The following is an 18,141-nucleotide window of genomic DNA, read 5'->3' as shown; positions in this document are numbered from 1 at the left end:
CTTTTCGATGCCTAAAGATTCAACAACTTCAGAAGGGGCTTTGATATTCAGCTAAGGTTCTCCTCAGGGACGATGTCAGTTAACAACTCAAGTGGTCGCTAGCCCACATGGATGCCTGGAACGGCCGAACTATTTATGGCTCTTGTCCGGAAGTGGTGATAGAATCTGATGCCAGCTGGTGGTGCTGGGGGGCGCGATGTGGGGACATAGCCACAGGAGGCAGATGGTCCCTCCAGGAGTTGTCGTTACATATCGATTGCCTGGAACTCCTGGCGGGATCCTCTGCGATTCAAACTCTCTCACCCAAGAAAGTATCTTGTTGTATTCTCCTCAGGATGGACAACATATCGGCAGTGAGATACATGAACAAGTTAGGGGGGACGATCGCTAAAGACTTTTGGCATTATTGCCCGTCTCTCCAAATAACGGGTTTATTCAACAGTTGGCCAGATAACGCAGAGTTATCTAGGAAACAATTATCTTCTAAATTGGCTATGCTTCTTTGTTTATCTGCTTGCGGTCGAGTCTCTGATGTCAGAGTACTTGACCTGAGTTATCTAGGAAACAATTATCTGCTAAATTGGCTATGCTTCTTTGTTTATCTGCTTGCGGTCGAGTCTCTGATGTCAGAGTTCTTGACCTGACAGGTAGGGTTTTCTCCCCTGAAGGGGTTTCATTTGTGATTTCTGCAAGGACAAAGACTTTCTCCCGATCTATTGATTACAATGCATTTCCTGCTAATGATAAATTGAGTGTAGTCAAATGCCTTAAAGTTTATGAGGAACGTATCAGACAGCTCAGGCCAGAAGGTTGTTCAAGACTTTTAATTGCACTACAAAAGCCTTTTAAACCAGTTACCTCTGCCACAATTGCGAGATGACTCAGATATGTAATGACAGAGGCTGGAATTTATACTCAATTGTTTGGTGCTCATTCGGTGAGAGGCGCTATGGCGTCAAAGTCTTTTATATTAGGTGCCAGTATGCAAGACATAATGAGAGCAGCTGATTGGTCATCTGACTCTACATTTAAACAGTTTTATTATAAACCTGTGGGCGATATTTCTTCTGTTGTGTTGAAAAAGCATTAAACTAGCATAATCCGAAGCCTCAGGTCCGGTAATAGAATAATAAAAATTCCAGCATTCGCGCCTAGAATTTTCAATTCTATTAAGGCCACAGAGGCGAGGATTATCCCGCCCTCTGTACAATTCATGTTTATGACTGTTATTTTACCCACCCAAATACAATTAGTTATCACGATTCTTACGATTTGATAGCTCTGTTTCAGGAGCTGAGCAAAAAGGTGAATAGCGGTTGGATGTCTCGGAAGGCGTGCTATACATCCTTCATCTATATGGACTTCAGTTAAGTCTGTCGTGTTAAAATGATTTGCGGTTTGTTCTACAAAGTTTCTGCCTTAATTGGACAAGCTGCAAATTTACATGGACAATGCTTGTTCAAAGCAAAGAAAGAGGAAGTGCTCATGTTTGGGACTTGATTTATAGGTGGACAGTCTCTATGGTTATTGGAGTTGCACCATGCATTGTGGGAAATGTAGTTCATTGTGTGTTAAACGATTGTCGTTGGCTGCTGTGATTTTCAGTAAAGAAAGAGAAAGCATAATCCTCGCCTCCGTGTCCTTAATAGAATTGAAAATTCTTGGCACGAATGCTAGCTATTTTTTTACTCTGCACACACTGTCACCAAGATGAGAGCAGCTGTAAAAGAATATAGCTATCAGTTTAGTAGCGAACAAACTATTTCCAAAAGTGAAAAATTTTAGGTTTTCGTTTGACTCTTGAGTTACCATGGAAACGTAATTAAAAATGAAGGGTTCTGTTCACACCCCTTTGTCACAATGTGCTCCTTCTGGGATAGCAGAAGAGGGCCACCTAAACTAAAATCAATTGTCAAGCTAGGAAAGTGACACCACAAGGAAAAAACGTCCTCTTTCTATGTGGCAGGGCAACACTTGCTATCCATTTTGGCCAGAAATAAGTTGTATAAGTTCTGAGCAATTGCTAATTTGTAATTACATAATCCACAATATATCAGGAGTGAACAGCACACTGGCTGACAAGACTCATACGGTATTCCTCAAAGAGAACTTTGAGATCTATGTAAATGGGACTACTAATAATCTCACAGTAGAAAATTGGTTCAGGGTGCAAGGGCACAGTATGCAATAAACTTACCAATGGCAATAAGATGTCAAAAGTAATGGTGTTTTAAGAAAAGGCTAAAAATCTCTCATTATAAACGTTTTGGATGTTGCATGCACCTTGCAAGTAAATGTTTTGGGTGAAAAGTGAAGGTGTTGTATTAGGGTATATTTTTGGGCCACAGGTCAGATGTATCTTTTGAGTATTTCTGTTCTTGTTCTCTGTCCAGTGCAAGAGTGTCACTCTGGTCAAGATTTTTGGATCTTTTAAAATACTTTTGTGTTGATCAAACCTTAACCTGCTAGCAGCAGTGTGAAGGAGCAGTGTTAACAGTTGCCCATACTGTCAATCCACATGTCACTCTACACAATAACATCAGTGATGAATGAATCAATGAGTGCTAAGCAGTACACATCGTGATAACATCCTAGCGACTCTGTACTCACATGAAAGACCCATTGATAATGAGACGAGACATTACCCATGCTGCTTCCCCTTCTTTTGTCGTTGTTTTCTGTTCCTTTCTTTGAACTGCCAATAAAGATATTTCTTTTAAAACCTACTTGTTGCAGTTAAAGTCCTCCCTTCCTGCATCTAATATTTTGCCACTTTTAAGTCATTTACCAAAATGTCTCCTTCATTTGGTGCAGTCAACAAGCATCACTTATGTGTGGATTCTCTGGTGCTTCACAAGACTTTTCTTTTGAGTAAATCTTTTGTCACACTCAGTACAGTGAAAAGGCTTCAACCCTGTGTGGGTTCTTTGATGACTCAGAAGATCACGTTTTTGAATAAAGCTCTTCTTACATTTGGTGCAGTGGAAGGGCCGCTCTCCTGTGTGTATTCGTATGTGCGCTAGAAGGTTTTGCTTAAAATTAAAGCTCTTCTCACACTTTGTGCAATGAAAGGGCCTCAACCCTGTGTGGATTCTCTGATGATTGAGAAGGTCACGCTTTTGAAAAAAGCGCTTCTCACAGACTGTGCAGTGGAATGGTCTTTCTCCTGTGTGTATTTGTAAGTGAGTTAGAAGATTTTGCTTCCAATTAAAGCTCTTCTCACACTTACTACACTGATATGGCCGCACCCCTGTATGTGTTTTTTGGTGATCTAAAAGATGACGCTTTTGATTAAAGCTCTTCTCACACTCAGTGCACTGGAAAGGTCTCACCCCTGTGTGGACTTTTTGGTGAGATTGAAGATTTCCCTTTTGAGTGAAGCTCTTTTCACACTCTGTGCAGTGAAAAGGCTTCTCCCCGGTGTGGATTCTTAGATGAGTAAGAAGATTTTGTTTGTTCTTAAAGCTCTTCTGACACTCAGTGCAAGGAAAAGGATTCACCCCTGTGTGGATTCGTAGATGAGTTAGAAGATTTTGCTTCCGGTTAAAGCTCTTCTTACACTCTGTGCAGTGAAAAGGCTTCACCCCGGTGTGAATTCTTGAATGAGTTAGAAGATTTTGCTTCCGAGTAAAGCTCTTCCCACAATCAATGCAGTCAAAAGGTTTCTCCCCGGTGTGGATTCTTAGATGAACTAGAAGATTGTGCTTCAGATTAAAGGTTCTATCACAGTCAGTACAATGGAAAGGCCTCGCCTGTTTGGAGCTTATTTGGTGCCTTCGAAGATTGTTCTTTTGAGTAAAGGTATTCTCACCCTCAGTACGTTGGAAGGGTCGAGCCTGTGTGTTGGTTCTCTGGTACCTCAGCCGATTAGACTTGTTAATAAAGCTCTTTTCACACTCTGTGCAGCAAAATGGCCCCGCCCTTGTGACTGCGCTTTGATGCTGCAGAAGAAGCATCTTTCCACAGACACTGCAGTAAAAGGGTCTCCCAAACGTATGTGATACTGGATGATCTAGAAGACATGACATCTTAGTGAATATATTCTCACACTCCTTGCAGGTGAGGCTTCTCTTACTCTTAGGAATTCCTTGCTGTCTCTTCAGTGGGCATATACAGGACGCATTTTCATTCGCACTTCTTGTCTTGGTCCGATGCACTGCAGAACAAAATTAAAAGTAAAAAATCTTATAAGGAGCATGATTTATTAAAAGGAAGTGGGGGTAATGTTGTTCATTAAAGGATAGCAGTTCCTTCACGGTAGTCATTTAGGAGGAATGTTGTAAGCAGTTCCTGACTAGACAAATGTTTTGCACTTCAATAATATTAATTGCCATCACTACAAGAAAATGTCATGAAATCCAACAACATGCGAGAGTTATTCAGTATTGAACCTACTATCAAAGGTCCTAGCAATCAGACCCTCCAGGATATCGCGATTTCGCGATTTGCCGCAAAATCGGCACTTTTTTTAAAAATGCCGCAATTTTTACAAAAATGCCAGCGAAATCGGCATTTTTGTAGAAATCGCGGCATTTTTCGCTATATCCTGGGGGGTCTGCTTTATCCAAAGACATGCACCGGTTGCCCCACACCTGTAGATGATCTACAGACACTGGGGTCAGAGGGTTAAAGCAGCTCGGCTGCAGCTGGCAGTGTGAAGGTCTAGGCTCTTTGTCATTCAGAGCTGCCCGGGACTGCGCTCGTTCGCACCTCTTCCTGGCCCACAAGAATGACAATGGGAGCCCTCACCTTGCACATCAACAGGAGGGGAGGGGGGGATGGGTTGTTGTCACAGAGGATGGAGCAGGAATCGGACAGAGCAGTTCTCCTTCGAGTGTAATGTGAAAGGGTTTGCAGTGACAGGAATAGGAACTTCGAGTCTTAGGCCTGTGAGAAGGCTCATTTACTGACCTGGCAAATTTAAACACAGTCAGCAAGTCAATTTGGGAAAGAAACGGAGAACAATTTAAATTGAAAACAAAAGACACGCTACCTTAAATCTGTTAATATATTTTTTTTTAACTCGAATCTTGCATTGCTGAGAGATTATCTGCAGCATGCACACCCGGAACTGTCTATGTGCTTGCACTTCTACTCTAATGTGAATTGTATTAGCAAAATGTCTGACCTTGCTTTAAAGATGTTGCACTAAGTGCTCCATCCATGTACGATTTTTAGCATTGGATCGTAGCAAGCTTCTCCTTAAAGCTGAAGTTTAGTGCAAAAACGCTGGGCTCTCTATGAGCATACTATGAAATCATGGTTTTATTCTATAGATTAAAGAATTAGCAGAGTATCAATTTTCCGATTTAAAAAAAGGACTACAGGCCATAGAAGGCAAACAAGCAATGGCACCTTTCTGTACTCCAGGATATGGGTTGAATGGATGAATGAAAGATGAATGAATGGATAATGAGAGAGGATGGATGGATTGATGAGAGGGGAAGGATGGAGAGAAAATTTAAATAGCTGGATGTATGGGTGGAAGGGTAGCTGGATGAGGGGAAAGATGGATGAGGGGAAGGATGGATGATGGATGAAAGGAAGGATGGATGAGGGGAAGGATGGATGAAGGGAAGGATGGATGAGAGGAAGGATGGATGGATGAGGGGATGGATAGAGGGGAAGGATGGATGGATGGATGGGTGGTTGAAAGGATGGATGGATGATGAGGGGAAGGATGGATGATGAGGGGAAGGATGGATGGATGGATGATGAGGGGATGGATGGATGGATGTTTGATGAGGGGGTGGATGAAAGGATGGATGGATGATGAGGGGAAGGATGGATGGATGATGAGGGGAAGGATGGATGGATGAAGAGTGGGTGGGTAGATGGATGGAACGGGCATCCGGTGGCATATCAGGTTGTGTTCAAAATACACTGTACTATTTAACATGCTTACTAATAAAAGGGGCGATCGGTATAGCCATCATTAGTGCAGCAGGTACAGTGGCACCAAGCGCAAAAAAGCAGCGCAAGGGGCTTGTAAATCTGCCCCAAAGTGTCTACATTGTAACGAAACCAAATATACATAGCTTCACGTTGTTAAATAACTAAAAAAACTAAGATATCTGTGTTTGTTGTAGGAAAAATGGCCACATAAAATGCCTCAAAATTGCCGCTAAATTTCCATATTTGTGCCGCTAAATTTCCATTTTTGTGCCACTAAATTTGCTATTGCATGCCGCTATATCCTGGGGGGTCTGTAGCAATATAAGAGTTAAGAATAACATTGCCATATCAAAGTGTCAAAAAGAAGAACTCTACATCATCTAGGCCATACTCTGCCCAAGTGGCTTAGCTCACAATCCCATCACTTCCGAACCCACTATGATCAATTAGTTACAAATCTCCCCATAATAAGCAAACTCAGGTGTGATTTTGTCAGCTGTAATGTTAATATTCCCCATTGCACCCATATGATGGTTCTCTGGATTCTGCTCTCTGGATTCTCGTAGTTGTTAACAGACACTTTTCTGATGTATTAAATCAATGTACTTTCCTTTAGAATTGTTTATAAACAAGTGTCTGAAAATTTAAGAGCCATTGTCCATCTGGACAGAATCTAGGACACTTGACATTCAAGATATGCAACACTGGCTCTAAAGAAAGGATCTATTTTATGTTACACTATTTTGGTCAGTTTAGAGCGCTTCGCAAGTAATGGAGTTACTACACAGATTAGGAATAACTGCTGAGAGAACAAATTTTGTGAACAAAAATCTGCGGCCAGAAAACTCAACTGCCTCATAGGTGAAAAACCTGCACGAATAGGTGCATCTTTAGGGAGTTCGGAATTGTTAGAAAACTGTATTTAGGAGGAAGGGGAAGCAAGTTCCATAAATAAGAACCCAGTGCATGAAATTCACTACCCCCAAACATTAGAACTTTCATCGGCGTGATAAAGTTTTGGGTGGCTAATTTTAGGCATGTGGTCAGCCAACATGGTGCCAATACGTATGTACGACCACAGGATGCTTATCCTAGAGAAGCCTTGTGCACAAGACAAAAGATCTAGAATTCTGCCCATTATCTAGCTGAGAGCCTGTGCAGAGACCTACGAGTGGGGAAATCTGGACAGTCAAATACTAATCAAGGATGAGAAGTGTTGGATGATTTCAAACTTTGGAGATTGTCGATAGTTTTCCCACTTTGGGTGATCCTTTGAGACAGAAGCAATAAAGGCAGGACACCCTGATGTGCTGACGGAAAAATGCATTTTGTTAGGCTGTTCACATGTGGCATCAGCAAACAAGCATTTACAATGCAACTGTCCCGCCTTTGCAAAAGTTAGAGCTATTGTCATTGTAAATGACAAAATTGTTATTTATGTGTTGGTTTTGAAAACAGATAAATAAATGGCATTCTCATTTACAATGCCAATAGCTTAATCTCTCGCAAAATCCATACACAAGCACACAGACCCACACACACACACACAGAGCCCCACACACACACACACACACAGAGCCCCCCACACACACACAGAGCCCCCCACACACACACACCGCTCTAGCCGGTAAGTCACATCCAGGCACGCAACACCCATCGGAATCAAACGGCTTCAGCCCCCCCCTGTCGTGTGTGGCAGCCCGGGCTCAGACTGCTCCCGGGCACACACGCAGCCGCACCAGAACACTTCACAGGTCTTTAAAAGACCATGTGCATGTTAATGAGGCTTTGATGTTGTTTCACCCCTTCTTAGAGCCCCTGCAGCTCCACTCTGCGTATTGCTTAAAGTTTCAGCCCCCCCCCCCCAAAAAAAATCTTAGCCCCCCCACTTCCCCCTTCCCACCGAAATGTGGCTCTAGTTGCGCCTCTGGTCACATCCAATGGGAAGCTTAAATATAAAGAGAAAAACAGAGAGGGAGGGGCAAGGTAGAGAGGGAGCAATCAGAGAGCAGAGAATAAGGATGATAAAAGGAGAGAGAGAGAGAGAATAGATTGATGGAAAGAGAGAGGTTGCACAAGGACAGAAAGAGAGAGAGGCTGGCGAGCATTTTGCAAAGCCTGCGTTTGGTTCTCCAGTCCCCCACCAAACCCCCCTCTGTCTCACCCACCAAACCCCCCTCACCCCCACCCTCACATCTCTCCGTGCACGCCCCTTCCTCCGTGCACGCCCCTTTGTGTAGCTCGGCCTGACTCCAGACACCTGGGAGTGCAGATGCAATCACACTCAATCCGTCTTGTACTCTTTACTTTAATGAGCCTGCCGGGGCTCTGGGCATCAGGAGAAATGAAGACAAATATATATTCATTGACTAGCGCGACCTTAGCGTTTATTGGCGTTGTTCCTCAGAGAGACACGTCCCGGTAACAAATGAACCGATCCCGGACAGACTGTACAAGCAGCCGCAGATGTCTTAACTGCAGTATGACTGCTGCGTGCACGCATATGAGGGTGGCGAGCCCAGGCAAGGATACTTGTGATTGTGCTTAGGGAGGATTGAAATCGCAAAAGATGATTAATTAGTCTCTGTGATTTTAAATGATCCGTCTAGAAACAGTCGTGCTTCATTACCTACTATTCGTGCGTGCAAGATGCTGCAAGATTTGGCTGTGAGGGGCTGCTGTGCCCAGTGACGTAAACACAAAATGATGCCCCTATGAAGAATGTGAAGAGGGACCCCGAGTATTCCATATCCCACAGATAATCATTGGCCTTGGCCGAATGGAGGCCCCTGAGGAGTTTGAGGACCCTTCCGCCGCCTGCCGGGGAGTGGAAGAGCTGGTTTCAGTCTGACACCGAGGCTGACGGGCAGCCGCGGTCCTTGGGTCCGGATTGTGTAATCCTTCTCCCACACGCAACGAGGGCCTCCTCCCGTTCTCGCCGTGGTGTGTGTGAGCTCAGCGGTGACTTAGAGCATGCAGTCATACTGCTGCACGGCAGGCGCGGAGTGAGGAGCAGCGCGGGTCCCGGCCGAGGAGGGGCGCACTTCGGGCGCGTGCTCAGCTGCAGGGCACTGGGGTGCAGACGCGCGGCCGCCACTGAGCTGGGAGCACGCTGAACTTCCTGCGCGAGGCTACAGGACAACACTTGGAAACCCAGAGCAGCTCTCACACTGGAAGGAGGAGGTATGTGTGAGGAGGAATCCCCAGCGCGCTGCTTGTTTTAATTCCCATGGGCGGTGTTCTGAGCACTTATTTGGGGGGTGGGGGGGCTCGGAACTGCACATTTGCACAAGCACTCGAGTTGTAGGACAACTTTACTTTGAAATGAATGCCGGTTCAGCGCTAGGGTAAACACAAAGGAACTAAGCCCCGTCCTTTTGCGATTGGGGGACGTGTTTTTCTTTCTCCCTTCTTCTCCATTGGCTGGAATGTAAACAACGGCGTGTTTTTGACTTGTTGTTTACCATTCCAGGCAATGGAGAAGAGGGTAGAACAAACTGAAAAAACACGCCCCCCCCAATCCGAAAAGGACGGGCTTGCAGCAAGAGAATGACGACACTGAGACCTCTTCTCCAATGGCTGGCCGCCGTTTAGGAGGCCAGCCAATGGAGAAACGGGGCAGGGTTTACCCTCGCTACTCAGAGTCATTAAGTCTCGCTGGCGAGACTGCGCATGTGCGCAGTCTATGCCAGTCTCAACCTAAAAACGGGTGTGACGTCCAGTTTGCAGATATTTTCACAGGGCTATTGTTTGGTTGCAGGCCACATTTTTCAACTGCAGCAAGTAAATGTTTGCGATAGAAGTAGGAGACATAAATTTAAGTTTTTGTTTTGGCTAGACAAAGGTATGAAAAGTGAGGGAGTACTGGGAGGGAATAAAAAGTTGTGAATTAATCTGTTTTTTGTACTTTAAATATTTTAAGTATACTTGGCAAGCGTTTTGATGCCAGATAATGCTGTATTTATAACTAGAGTTCTCATTTATTGAGGCTAAAATCAAGAGATAATGTACTAGAAGAAGCAGCAATGAAAGTACTTATTAGCTTGACAATGAGATTTATAACTATTATCTGTAGGGGTGTGGAATGTAATAAAATATCTAGTTGTCCAAAGGGCAGGCTGCTTCATAAATCTACTTGCCATGTAACAAAATCCATGTGTCCCTTTAGTGTAGTAACAAACAATGGCAGCAATTCAATTATATAAGAGCTCTAATATAGTCTCATCGATTATGCCAGGGCTAATACCATAGTAGGGTTTGAATACTAGCAATTACCTTACGTTGCCACCTTTCCTCAGATCTACACACTGGGGTTGAAGGTAGGGGTAAGCAATAGTTCCAGGATTGCAATGCCCTCGTGATTCTGTGCAAACCTACTAACTTGCATGTTTGAAGGGTTTTCACCAGCTCTTCTCTAGTCTTTTCCCATACTGGGAAAGGTTGAACATTTACTTCTGACAATGTCAGATGTAAAACTTGTTCCAGGGTGTGGAAAAATGTGGTTGGAGGTAAAGTGAACTTGCAAATGCTCAACAGATTTTCGCATGAGCAGATCTACACATACATGTTTGATCATGCTAAAATTCAGTTAAATATTTTCTAGGCCTACGATTTCCTGACCTACTTCTGTAAATTCTTGTGAATTCATGAAAGCTGTAAACTTGCACTAATGCAAAGACACATACCATGGGTGCACTTTTAAGATTTCTTTAATAATTGGGCCCCTAATTAGGTCTGGCGTTAACTAAGACCATTTGTGTTTATTAAAATTCAATCTCTCGCTCTCTATCAGCTGGCTTCACTATGAGCGACAGAATTCTGCTCTTTCATAAAGAGCATATTGGCACACAAAGTAGTTTTGTTCAGTGTCAGGAACTAATGTGGCAATGTGTGCTTTTTGAGACCAATTTCTTATTTTTTATGCCAATGCTTGTTATAATGGTGAGGGCCTGGCAGCTCCCATGCCAGTAAGGTTTTACAAAAACCATACCAAAACAATCCACGCATTGACAAAACCTAAAGGCTGACCACCAATTTCAGACTTACTGACTTTGCAAATGCTTGTTTATTTTTATGTTTCCCATAATCTTGTTGAAACTGCTTCCACCAATATTCCATTGGATCACTGACGGAATATCGACAGTCAGAATATCAAGCTACAGAAATATTGACGCACGAATATCAATGTCCAGTGTAGTGTGGTTTATGGGCCTCTTTTTGCGTGCATGTTAAGTTAGCATGGCTTATTAGGAGTTTAAACGCCATTTTACCTTTTGCAGCTTAGCTGTTTTTGCAGAGTTAGCTTTCACAAAGGTCTATACATGAGAAAAGATTTGTTTTTCGACATCTCTAGACATACATCGTGCAACCAGTCTGTACAGTGTGTGCTGAGCCGCCAAGGTTATCATAACGTGCGAGCCTGTTTATCGGCGGGTCCGTGTAACACATTCTAGACACAACATTTTGGCAGCTGCAAGCCAAGTAGGATTCTGACGCCTTTATCATAGCACACTTGCCAGAATTGAACACACTTGGAAGATTCCAGGCATGCAGAGAGACTAACCGGTCCTGATGTAATTTACACTTACTGAGCGGACAGGTAAATGGGGTCCCCCTAACAAAGCTCAAGAGACCTATCGTTTTATAATACATAGTTCCTGTATAGGGAGGGTGTTTAAACTAGGCACTTGTATCACCTGTTTGCACTATCATTGTAATAGGATTCCTCCTTTTGTATTTTATGGAGTTGTAACCAAGCTGACCATATTATTTTTAATCATATGTATGCTTATGTTGACTAAAATACTGCGATTGAGATCACGTCGTTAAAATAAATATTTTAACCTTACTGTGTCTCTTTTTTACTCCTGTTGTGGACTGGTATGAGAGTATGACAAAAGAGTGTTCTCACTTCCCACCGTTCCTGAGATGGTCCTAAGTCAAATGTTCTAGGTTGTCTAATCATTGGTTTCTTTACTATAGGACGAAGAGCTAATGTGACACTGATTGCTAGTCTGGTAGGGGATTTTGGGTTTTGGGTACTAATGTGAGTTTTTGGCACACCCTAATTCACTGAGGTCCTGAGTCTCTGTGCACAGTTCTGTGTCTGAGCAGAATCCCTGCAACACCAGAATATCAAAGTCCTATCTACATTATGGTAAGTACAAAAATATCAGAAAAAATATATCGTTGTCACAAATATCGTTGTTAAAAATGTTGTTTTTTTAATGTTAAAAAAATAATGTAGAATAAAGTAAATAACACATAATTAAAAGAAGCATAGTTAGAAATATTTTTAAATGTTTAAAAATTATAATACATACAATGTAAAAGATTTGTTTTTCGACATCTCTAGACATACATCGTGCAACCAGTCTGTACAGTGTGTGCTGAGCCGCCAAGGTTATCATAACGTGCGAGCCTGTTTATCGGCGTGTCCGTGTAACACATTCTAGACACAACAGTTTGGCAGCTGCAAGCCGAGTAGGATTCTGGCGCCTTTATCATAGCACACTTGCCAGAATTGAACACACTTGGAAGATTCCAGGCATGCAGAGAGACTAACCGGTCCTGATGTAATTTACACTTATATATAAAATATATATATACTTACTGAATAATATTCATATATAATTATTTTAAAAACGTAGAAACTGTTAAAAATCATTTTACAAATTATAAATACATATATACCCATACAAAAATAATATTAATAAAAATATAAAAAATATATATAACAAATTAAAAAATTACACTATTTTAAATCTTTTTAAAATAAATTATACACTACATTAACAAAAACCGAGAATAAAATTACTTTTCCCACTCCAGAGAGTATAACAGTAGGGAAAGTGTTGTATAGCGTAGGGGTAAAAATTACTACTCCCACTCCAGTGAGTGCAACAGTAGGGAAAGTGTTGGATAGCGAAGGGGTTAAAATTACTATTCCCACTCCAGAGAGAGTGCAACAGTAGGGAAAGTGTTAGATAGCGAAATGGTTAAAATTACTATTCCCACTCGAGTGAGTGCAACAGTAGGGAAAGTGTTAGATAGCGAAATGGTTAAAATTACTATTCCCACTCGAGTGAGTGCAACAGTAGGGAAAGTGTTGGATAGCAAAGGGGTTAAAATTACTATTCCCACTCCAGAGAGTGCAACAGTAGAGAAAGTGTTGGATAGTAGAGTGGTGTGGCTCACTGGTTAGAGGCGGCAGACCCGGAAGCAGAGGTCGACCTGGGACCAGGGTTCGATTCCCGACGCGGCAGGGTCTGGGGCCATTGTCAGCGGACTCGATAATTCTCGCCTCGGTGCCTACTCTAACCATGGGTCCCACTCAGCAACTCTGGGCAATAGCTTGCTTAATCTCTACTAACGGCCCCATCGGCGCCGGGGATGCTTGTCTTCACCTTGGAGATGCCCAGGAGGGACCATCTCACAGGGAAAGCCAGGATGGGTTCCCCAGCGGTATACAGCGCCCGGACGCCCCTTTGCTGGGGCAGCTGTGCGCTTTACAAGTATACGACATTTAACATTTAACATAGCGAAGGGGTTAAAATTACTATTCCCACTCCAGGGAGGACAACAGTAGGGAAAGTGTTGTATAGTTTAGGGGTAAAAATTACTATTCCCACTCCAGTGTGTGCAACAGTAGGGAAAGTATTGAATAGCAGAGGGTTAAAATTAACATGCTTATCAATTAAATAATTATTTAAATCAAATAACTAATTAATGATTAACATTTAATTAAGAATACCAATAAATAAAAAAAAAAAAATATATATTTTTATTGCGGAAACACACAAGGCAAAGGTCTTCAGAGCCTCTCAGATAGACCGAGGGCAAAGATTAGCTACATGCAACGTTCAGGGTAAAATACAGCCATATGGGCCCACATCCCGGTGGCTGGGCGGCGTAGAGTCAGAGCATGTCTCAAGTAATCATAGCCGTACATGAACAGTATGCATACATCGTTATATCCGCTGATTTTTATATATATATACACTCTCTCCTATGTCCTCCATGTAATCCTACTCCTATTCCTCTGGATAGATATGCTTTTCAATAGAACACAGTTTTAACATAGAACAACAAACAACCCCCGTGCGTGGCATCAGTAATGAAGTATGTGGAAAAGTCAGGTCATCCATATGAGGCCCGAAAGGGCGCAGACATCACATCCAGAAGTAGACATTCGGGAATCAAAGCAAATCGCAGATATATATATATACAACAGGGAACATTAGTGCGCGTTGAGCAGGGCATTACCCCGGACCAGGGCTCACCAACCCGTTTCCCTCCCCTTCTCCCTCAGAACCAGACTCCCTAGGGGTGAACAATTCGGCACTAGTGGCATCTGAATCATCCGTCAACCCCTCTGCACACATCATCCTCCAGGCAAGCAGGTCATCCTGGAGCTTCCCATCACGGCGTGTGCGCTGCATATGCCTCTCCTCAGCTAGGAACCACTCTCTAGCGTCTCTCAGCCAGAGGGACATCTCGGGAGCTCTCTGCCCCATCCAGGTCCATGGCCGCCTTGCCAACACTAGCAATAGTTGTAGAAACTTGTAGGACAGGTTCCTCTTTTTGGGCTTGGGTACCAGGGCCAAGAGACAATGGAGCGGATCCAGAGTAATCCGGAGTTTTGTAGCACGACCAATATGGTCCACCACCTCCCTCCAAAAGTTACCGACCTGCGGGCACTCCCAGGCTAGATGGAAGAATCCAGCTCTCTCCGCCCCACACCTAGGGCAGTTGTGTCGCCTATCCGCAGAAATGCGATTCAAAGAGACCGGGGTCATATAGGTGCGGTGGACAAAGTTAAAGTGGATCAGCTTGAACCGCGCATTACACAAGACTTTCCGGGTCAGGAGCCCAATACGCTTGCGTTGTCCCGGCTCCAGAGCCATCCCTAAGTGTGCCTCCCAGCCCGCCCAGGACGGTGCGGTAGGTGGGGTTGAATCCCGTCGCATGGCTGAATACAATAGGGAGACCAGCCTCCTTCCTCTACCACATGATAAAAGGATGTCGAGGGTATGGGTCAGCTGAGGCGCCTCCGGGAATTGAGGCCACGTTGTTTTAGCTACTTCCTGGAAATCTCTGTAGTGCAGGTATTGCCCCCTGCTCAATTCAAAGGACTCCGTGGCCCGTTCAAAGGACACAAAAGAGTCATCCGGATAGAGGTCCACCAGGGTCTCACATCGTCCGTCCCGCCATTCCCGGTAGGACACGTTCTCCTCCATCCGGAGCACCGGGGCTAAAATCCACACCGTGAGCTCCCTATGGAAGGGGGCTCGTCTCAATACCTTCTCAACAAATCGCTGCCAGACTCCCGCCGTGTGTCGTACCACGTAGGGCAAAGCCTCGTCTGCTCCCCTTCCCTGCATCAAAGCCTCTCACAGAGCCTTCTTGTTTGCTCTGCCCATCAGTAGTTGCAGCTCCCAGTTATCCTCATCAGCGAAACACCGTGCAGCTGGAAGGAGCTGTGCCGCATAGTAATAGAGGTCAAACCTTGGGGCCTCCAGGCCTCCCTCCTCCCAACTACCAGACCACTGTGCGCAGAGCAACTCTGCTACGCCCGCCCGCCCAGAGCAGAGATGTGAGCAGTGAATCGAGCGTGCGAAATATTCGAGAGGGAAGCGGGCACAGGGTATTTTGCAAGATATATAACATTCTAGGGAGCATCACCATCTTGGCATCCGCCAAACGTCCCATAAGTGAGAGAGGAAGAGTGTTCCAGAAGGACACAGATTGGTGTAGAGTCCGGAGCACTCAGTCGGCGTTGCGGGCCAGCAGGTGTTCGTCGGTCGAGGCCACCTGAATGCCGAGATATGGGAACGCCTCTCGCTCCCACCTCAGCCCTAGACACGGGAGATCCACGCCCGGGTCGGCAGCACAGCCCGCCAGCAGGAAAATCATAAATTAAAATTAATAATCTAGGGGGGAGGAGCTTCGCGGGCAACCAAGATGGCCGCGTGAGCTCGGAGCTCCGAAGACCCTCCGATCCTCCGTATTGATCCTGCTACCCATCCTGTCCCACAATAGTGGGAATCTGTTGCGGTGCTGTTGCTGGAGCGGGCCCGTTCTCCGATTGAAGATCCGGGCTTCCTGAGCTGAGTTACACCGTCGTGAAGATTGGTGACGACGACGCCATAATAGTCTGGCACTACGAGGGGGACGGTGGCGCTTCCACACGGTGGCAGCCCGAGAGGGTTGGGACTGCCCCGCTCTGTGCTGGTGGCCAGATCAGATTGCCCAGAGGCCTGACGCTCTGCTGGGACGGTGGAGGTGATTATTGACTTCGGCCGTCTGGAAGTGGTAGTTTCGGTTCGACCTCGCTTTGGGCTGTGCTATCCCCGTCGCCCATCATGGCGGGCAGAGGAGACCCGGACAAGGGGAAGCCCCCGAGAGTCAGCAGGAAACCTTCCCTCTCACAGACCACCATTTCTGAACGCTTCTCCCTTCCTAAGGGTTCGCCTGGTGCTTCAGGCCGCACTAAGGATTCGCAGCGAGATGTATCTCCGGACGATGTTGAACCCACCCTCCGGGACGTTATGGGAGCCATTGCGGGCATCAAGGCCGAAATGCACAAGCAGCACGAAGTGTTGTCGCACAAGGTCGACACGTTGACGATTGAGGTCAACCTTATCAGGGCCGACCTCGGAAAGACGAACGACAGAGTCAAGTCGCTCGACATTAAGACGTCGAGCCTGACCACCGACATGTCCGACGTGCAATTGGAGGTTCGGGACCTGAAAGCCGCTAACTCGCTGCTAGCCCGCAGGCTTGATGATTTTGAAGGACAGGCACGGCGCCAGAACGTCCGCATTATCGGTGTGCCGGAGGGCGCGGAGGAGGACGCTGCAGATCTCTTTGTTGAGGAATTGGTGGTGAAGCACCTGGCTCCCGGTGGACTGAGCAAGTTCTTTTCGGTGGAGCGAGCGCACAGACTGCCCGGCGGCCAACCGAAACTGGGAGCGTCTCCTCGCCCCATCATTGCCAGACTTTTCAATTACAGGGACCGGGATGCGATCCTGCAGGCATCGAGGAGAGGTGGTCCGTTAAAATTCCAGAATGCAGACGTGAACTTCTTCCCTGACTTCACTCACGCGGTACAGAAACGCCGACAAAGCTTTATGGGTGTCAAGCGCAGGCTGAGGGAGATGGGGTTGAAGTACTCTATGCTTTTCCCAGCGAAGCTTCGTATAGAACATGGCGCTCGAGCGGTGTTTTTTGACTTGTCGGAGGCAGCTGGGGACTGGCTGGACACCCTGCCTCAATGTCGGACTGTCCCTGAGGATCAGTCGGAAGGGGCGTCAGGTGGTCCTGACCTTCAGGAATGAACAATGTTTCTTCGGACTTCTTTCGGTGGAGGGCCCTGCAAGTGCAATCAGTCACTGACTTATGTTTTCTTTTCTTTCTAATGCAGCTTTTCAACTTTGGAGGATAACAGGGGGTGATAGGATGTCTCCTTTCTCCTCTGGGGGCTTTCCGTAGGTTAGTTTTTTAGGGGCGACAGGCACACTGCTAGTTGGGGAGGCTTCTTAGTCTAATGCAGGGGTGCAGGGTGGGGGGTGGTTGGTTTGAGTGTTCTCCTTCTGTTTTTCCTTTTTCCCTTTTCTCACGGGAAGGTTACTTTTCTTCTGTTTACTATGTTGCGGTATCTGTTTTCTGGGGGTGGCGGTCGGGACTGAGCACCTTTGATGATGGGGGTAAGACATTAAATGTGTTGAGTTGGAATGTGAACGGGCTGGGGGATCGCATTAAACGTGGGGTTGTACTTCAGATGTTTAAACGTTGTGTACCTGATGTTATTTTATTGCAGGAGACGCATCTCATTGGCAATACGTGTCATGCACTCAATAGGAAAGGGTTTAAGATGGTGGCTCACTCCGGGTTCTCTTCGGGGTCCCGAGGGGTTGGGATCATGGTGCGCATGTCTCTCCCACTGGAGGTGGAGACTAAGGTGATTGATGACAGGGGCCGATATGTTGCCGTTGTGGGTAGATGGGAGGGGCATACCCTGGTTTTGGTTTCAGTTTATGTCCCCCCAGGTTTGCAGACGACTACCTTCCAAGATCTCGGGGCGCCATTTTGGGCCTCCCCGAGGGATTGCTAATTCTTGGTGGGGATTTCAATGCGGTGGTGTCGGGAACCCTTGACCGTTTTCCATCCAGAGATCTTCACAGTGCGCAATCATGGCTCCCAAATTTCTTGAGCACTATGGGTCTTATTGATTGCTGGCGACTT

General features: G+C 45.5%; 1 protein-coding gene across 2 annotated transcripts in view; it reads right to left on the bottom strand.

The window, feature by feature from the left end:
• Positions 1 to 821: 821 nt before the first annotated feature.
• Positions 822 to 18,141, bottom strand: part of LOC147700314 (uncharacterized) — a 97,725-nt gene continuing 80,405 nt past the window's right edge. Inside the window, exons 5-6 of one of the 2 annotated variants that reach the window (XR_015299399.1) lie at positions 2,408 to 4,156; positions 1,899 to 2,359 (exon numbers count right to left, since the gene is read on the bottom strand). Coding sequence is in view for 1 of the 2 variants with exons in the window: in XM_086935688.1 (XP_086791814.1) it covers positions 2,829 to 4,156 (1,328 nt within the window). In the remaining variant the exon portion in view is untranslated. Of the gene's footprint in view, positions 4,157 to 18,141 lie in introns of both variants that reach the window. The other variant, XM_086935688.1, reaches the window with a different exon arrangement.

The sequence above is a fragment of the Lissotriton vulgaris genome, chromosome 8 (assembly GCF_964263255.1).
Source record: "Lissotriton vulgaris chromosome 8, aLisVul1.2, whole genome shotgun sequence".
Taxonomy (NCBI): Eukaryota; Metazoa; Chordata; class Amphibia; order Caudata; family Salamandridae; genus Lissotriton; species Lissotriton vulgaris.
The sequence above is the reverse complement of the archived record's forward strand: the minus strand, read 5'-3'. Positions and strand labels throughout refer to the sequence as shown.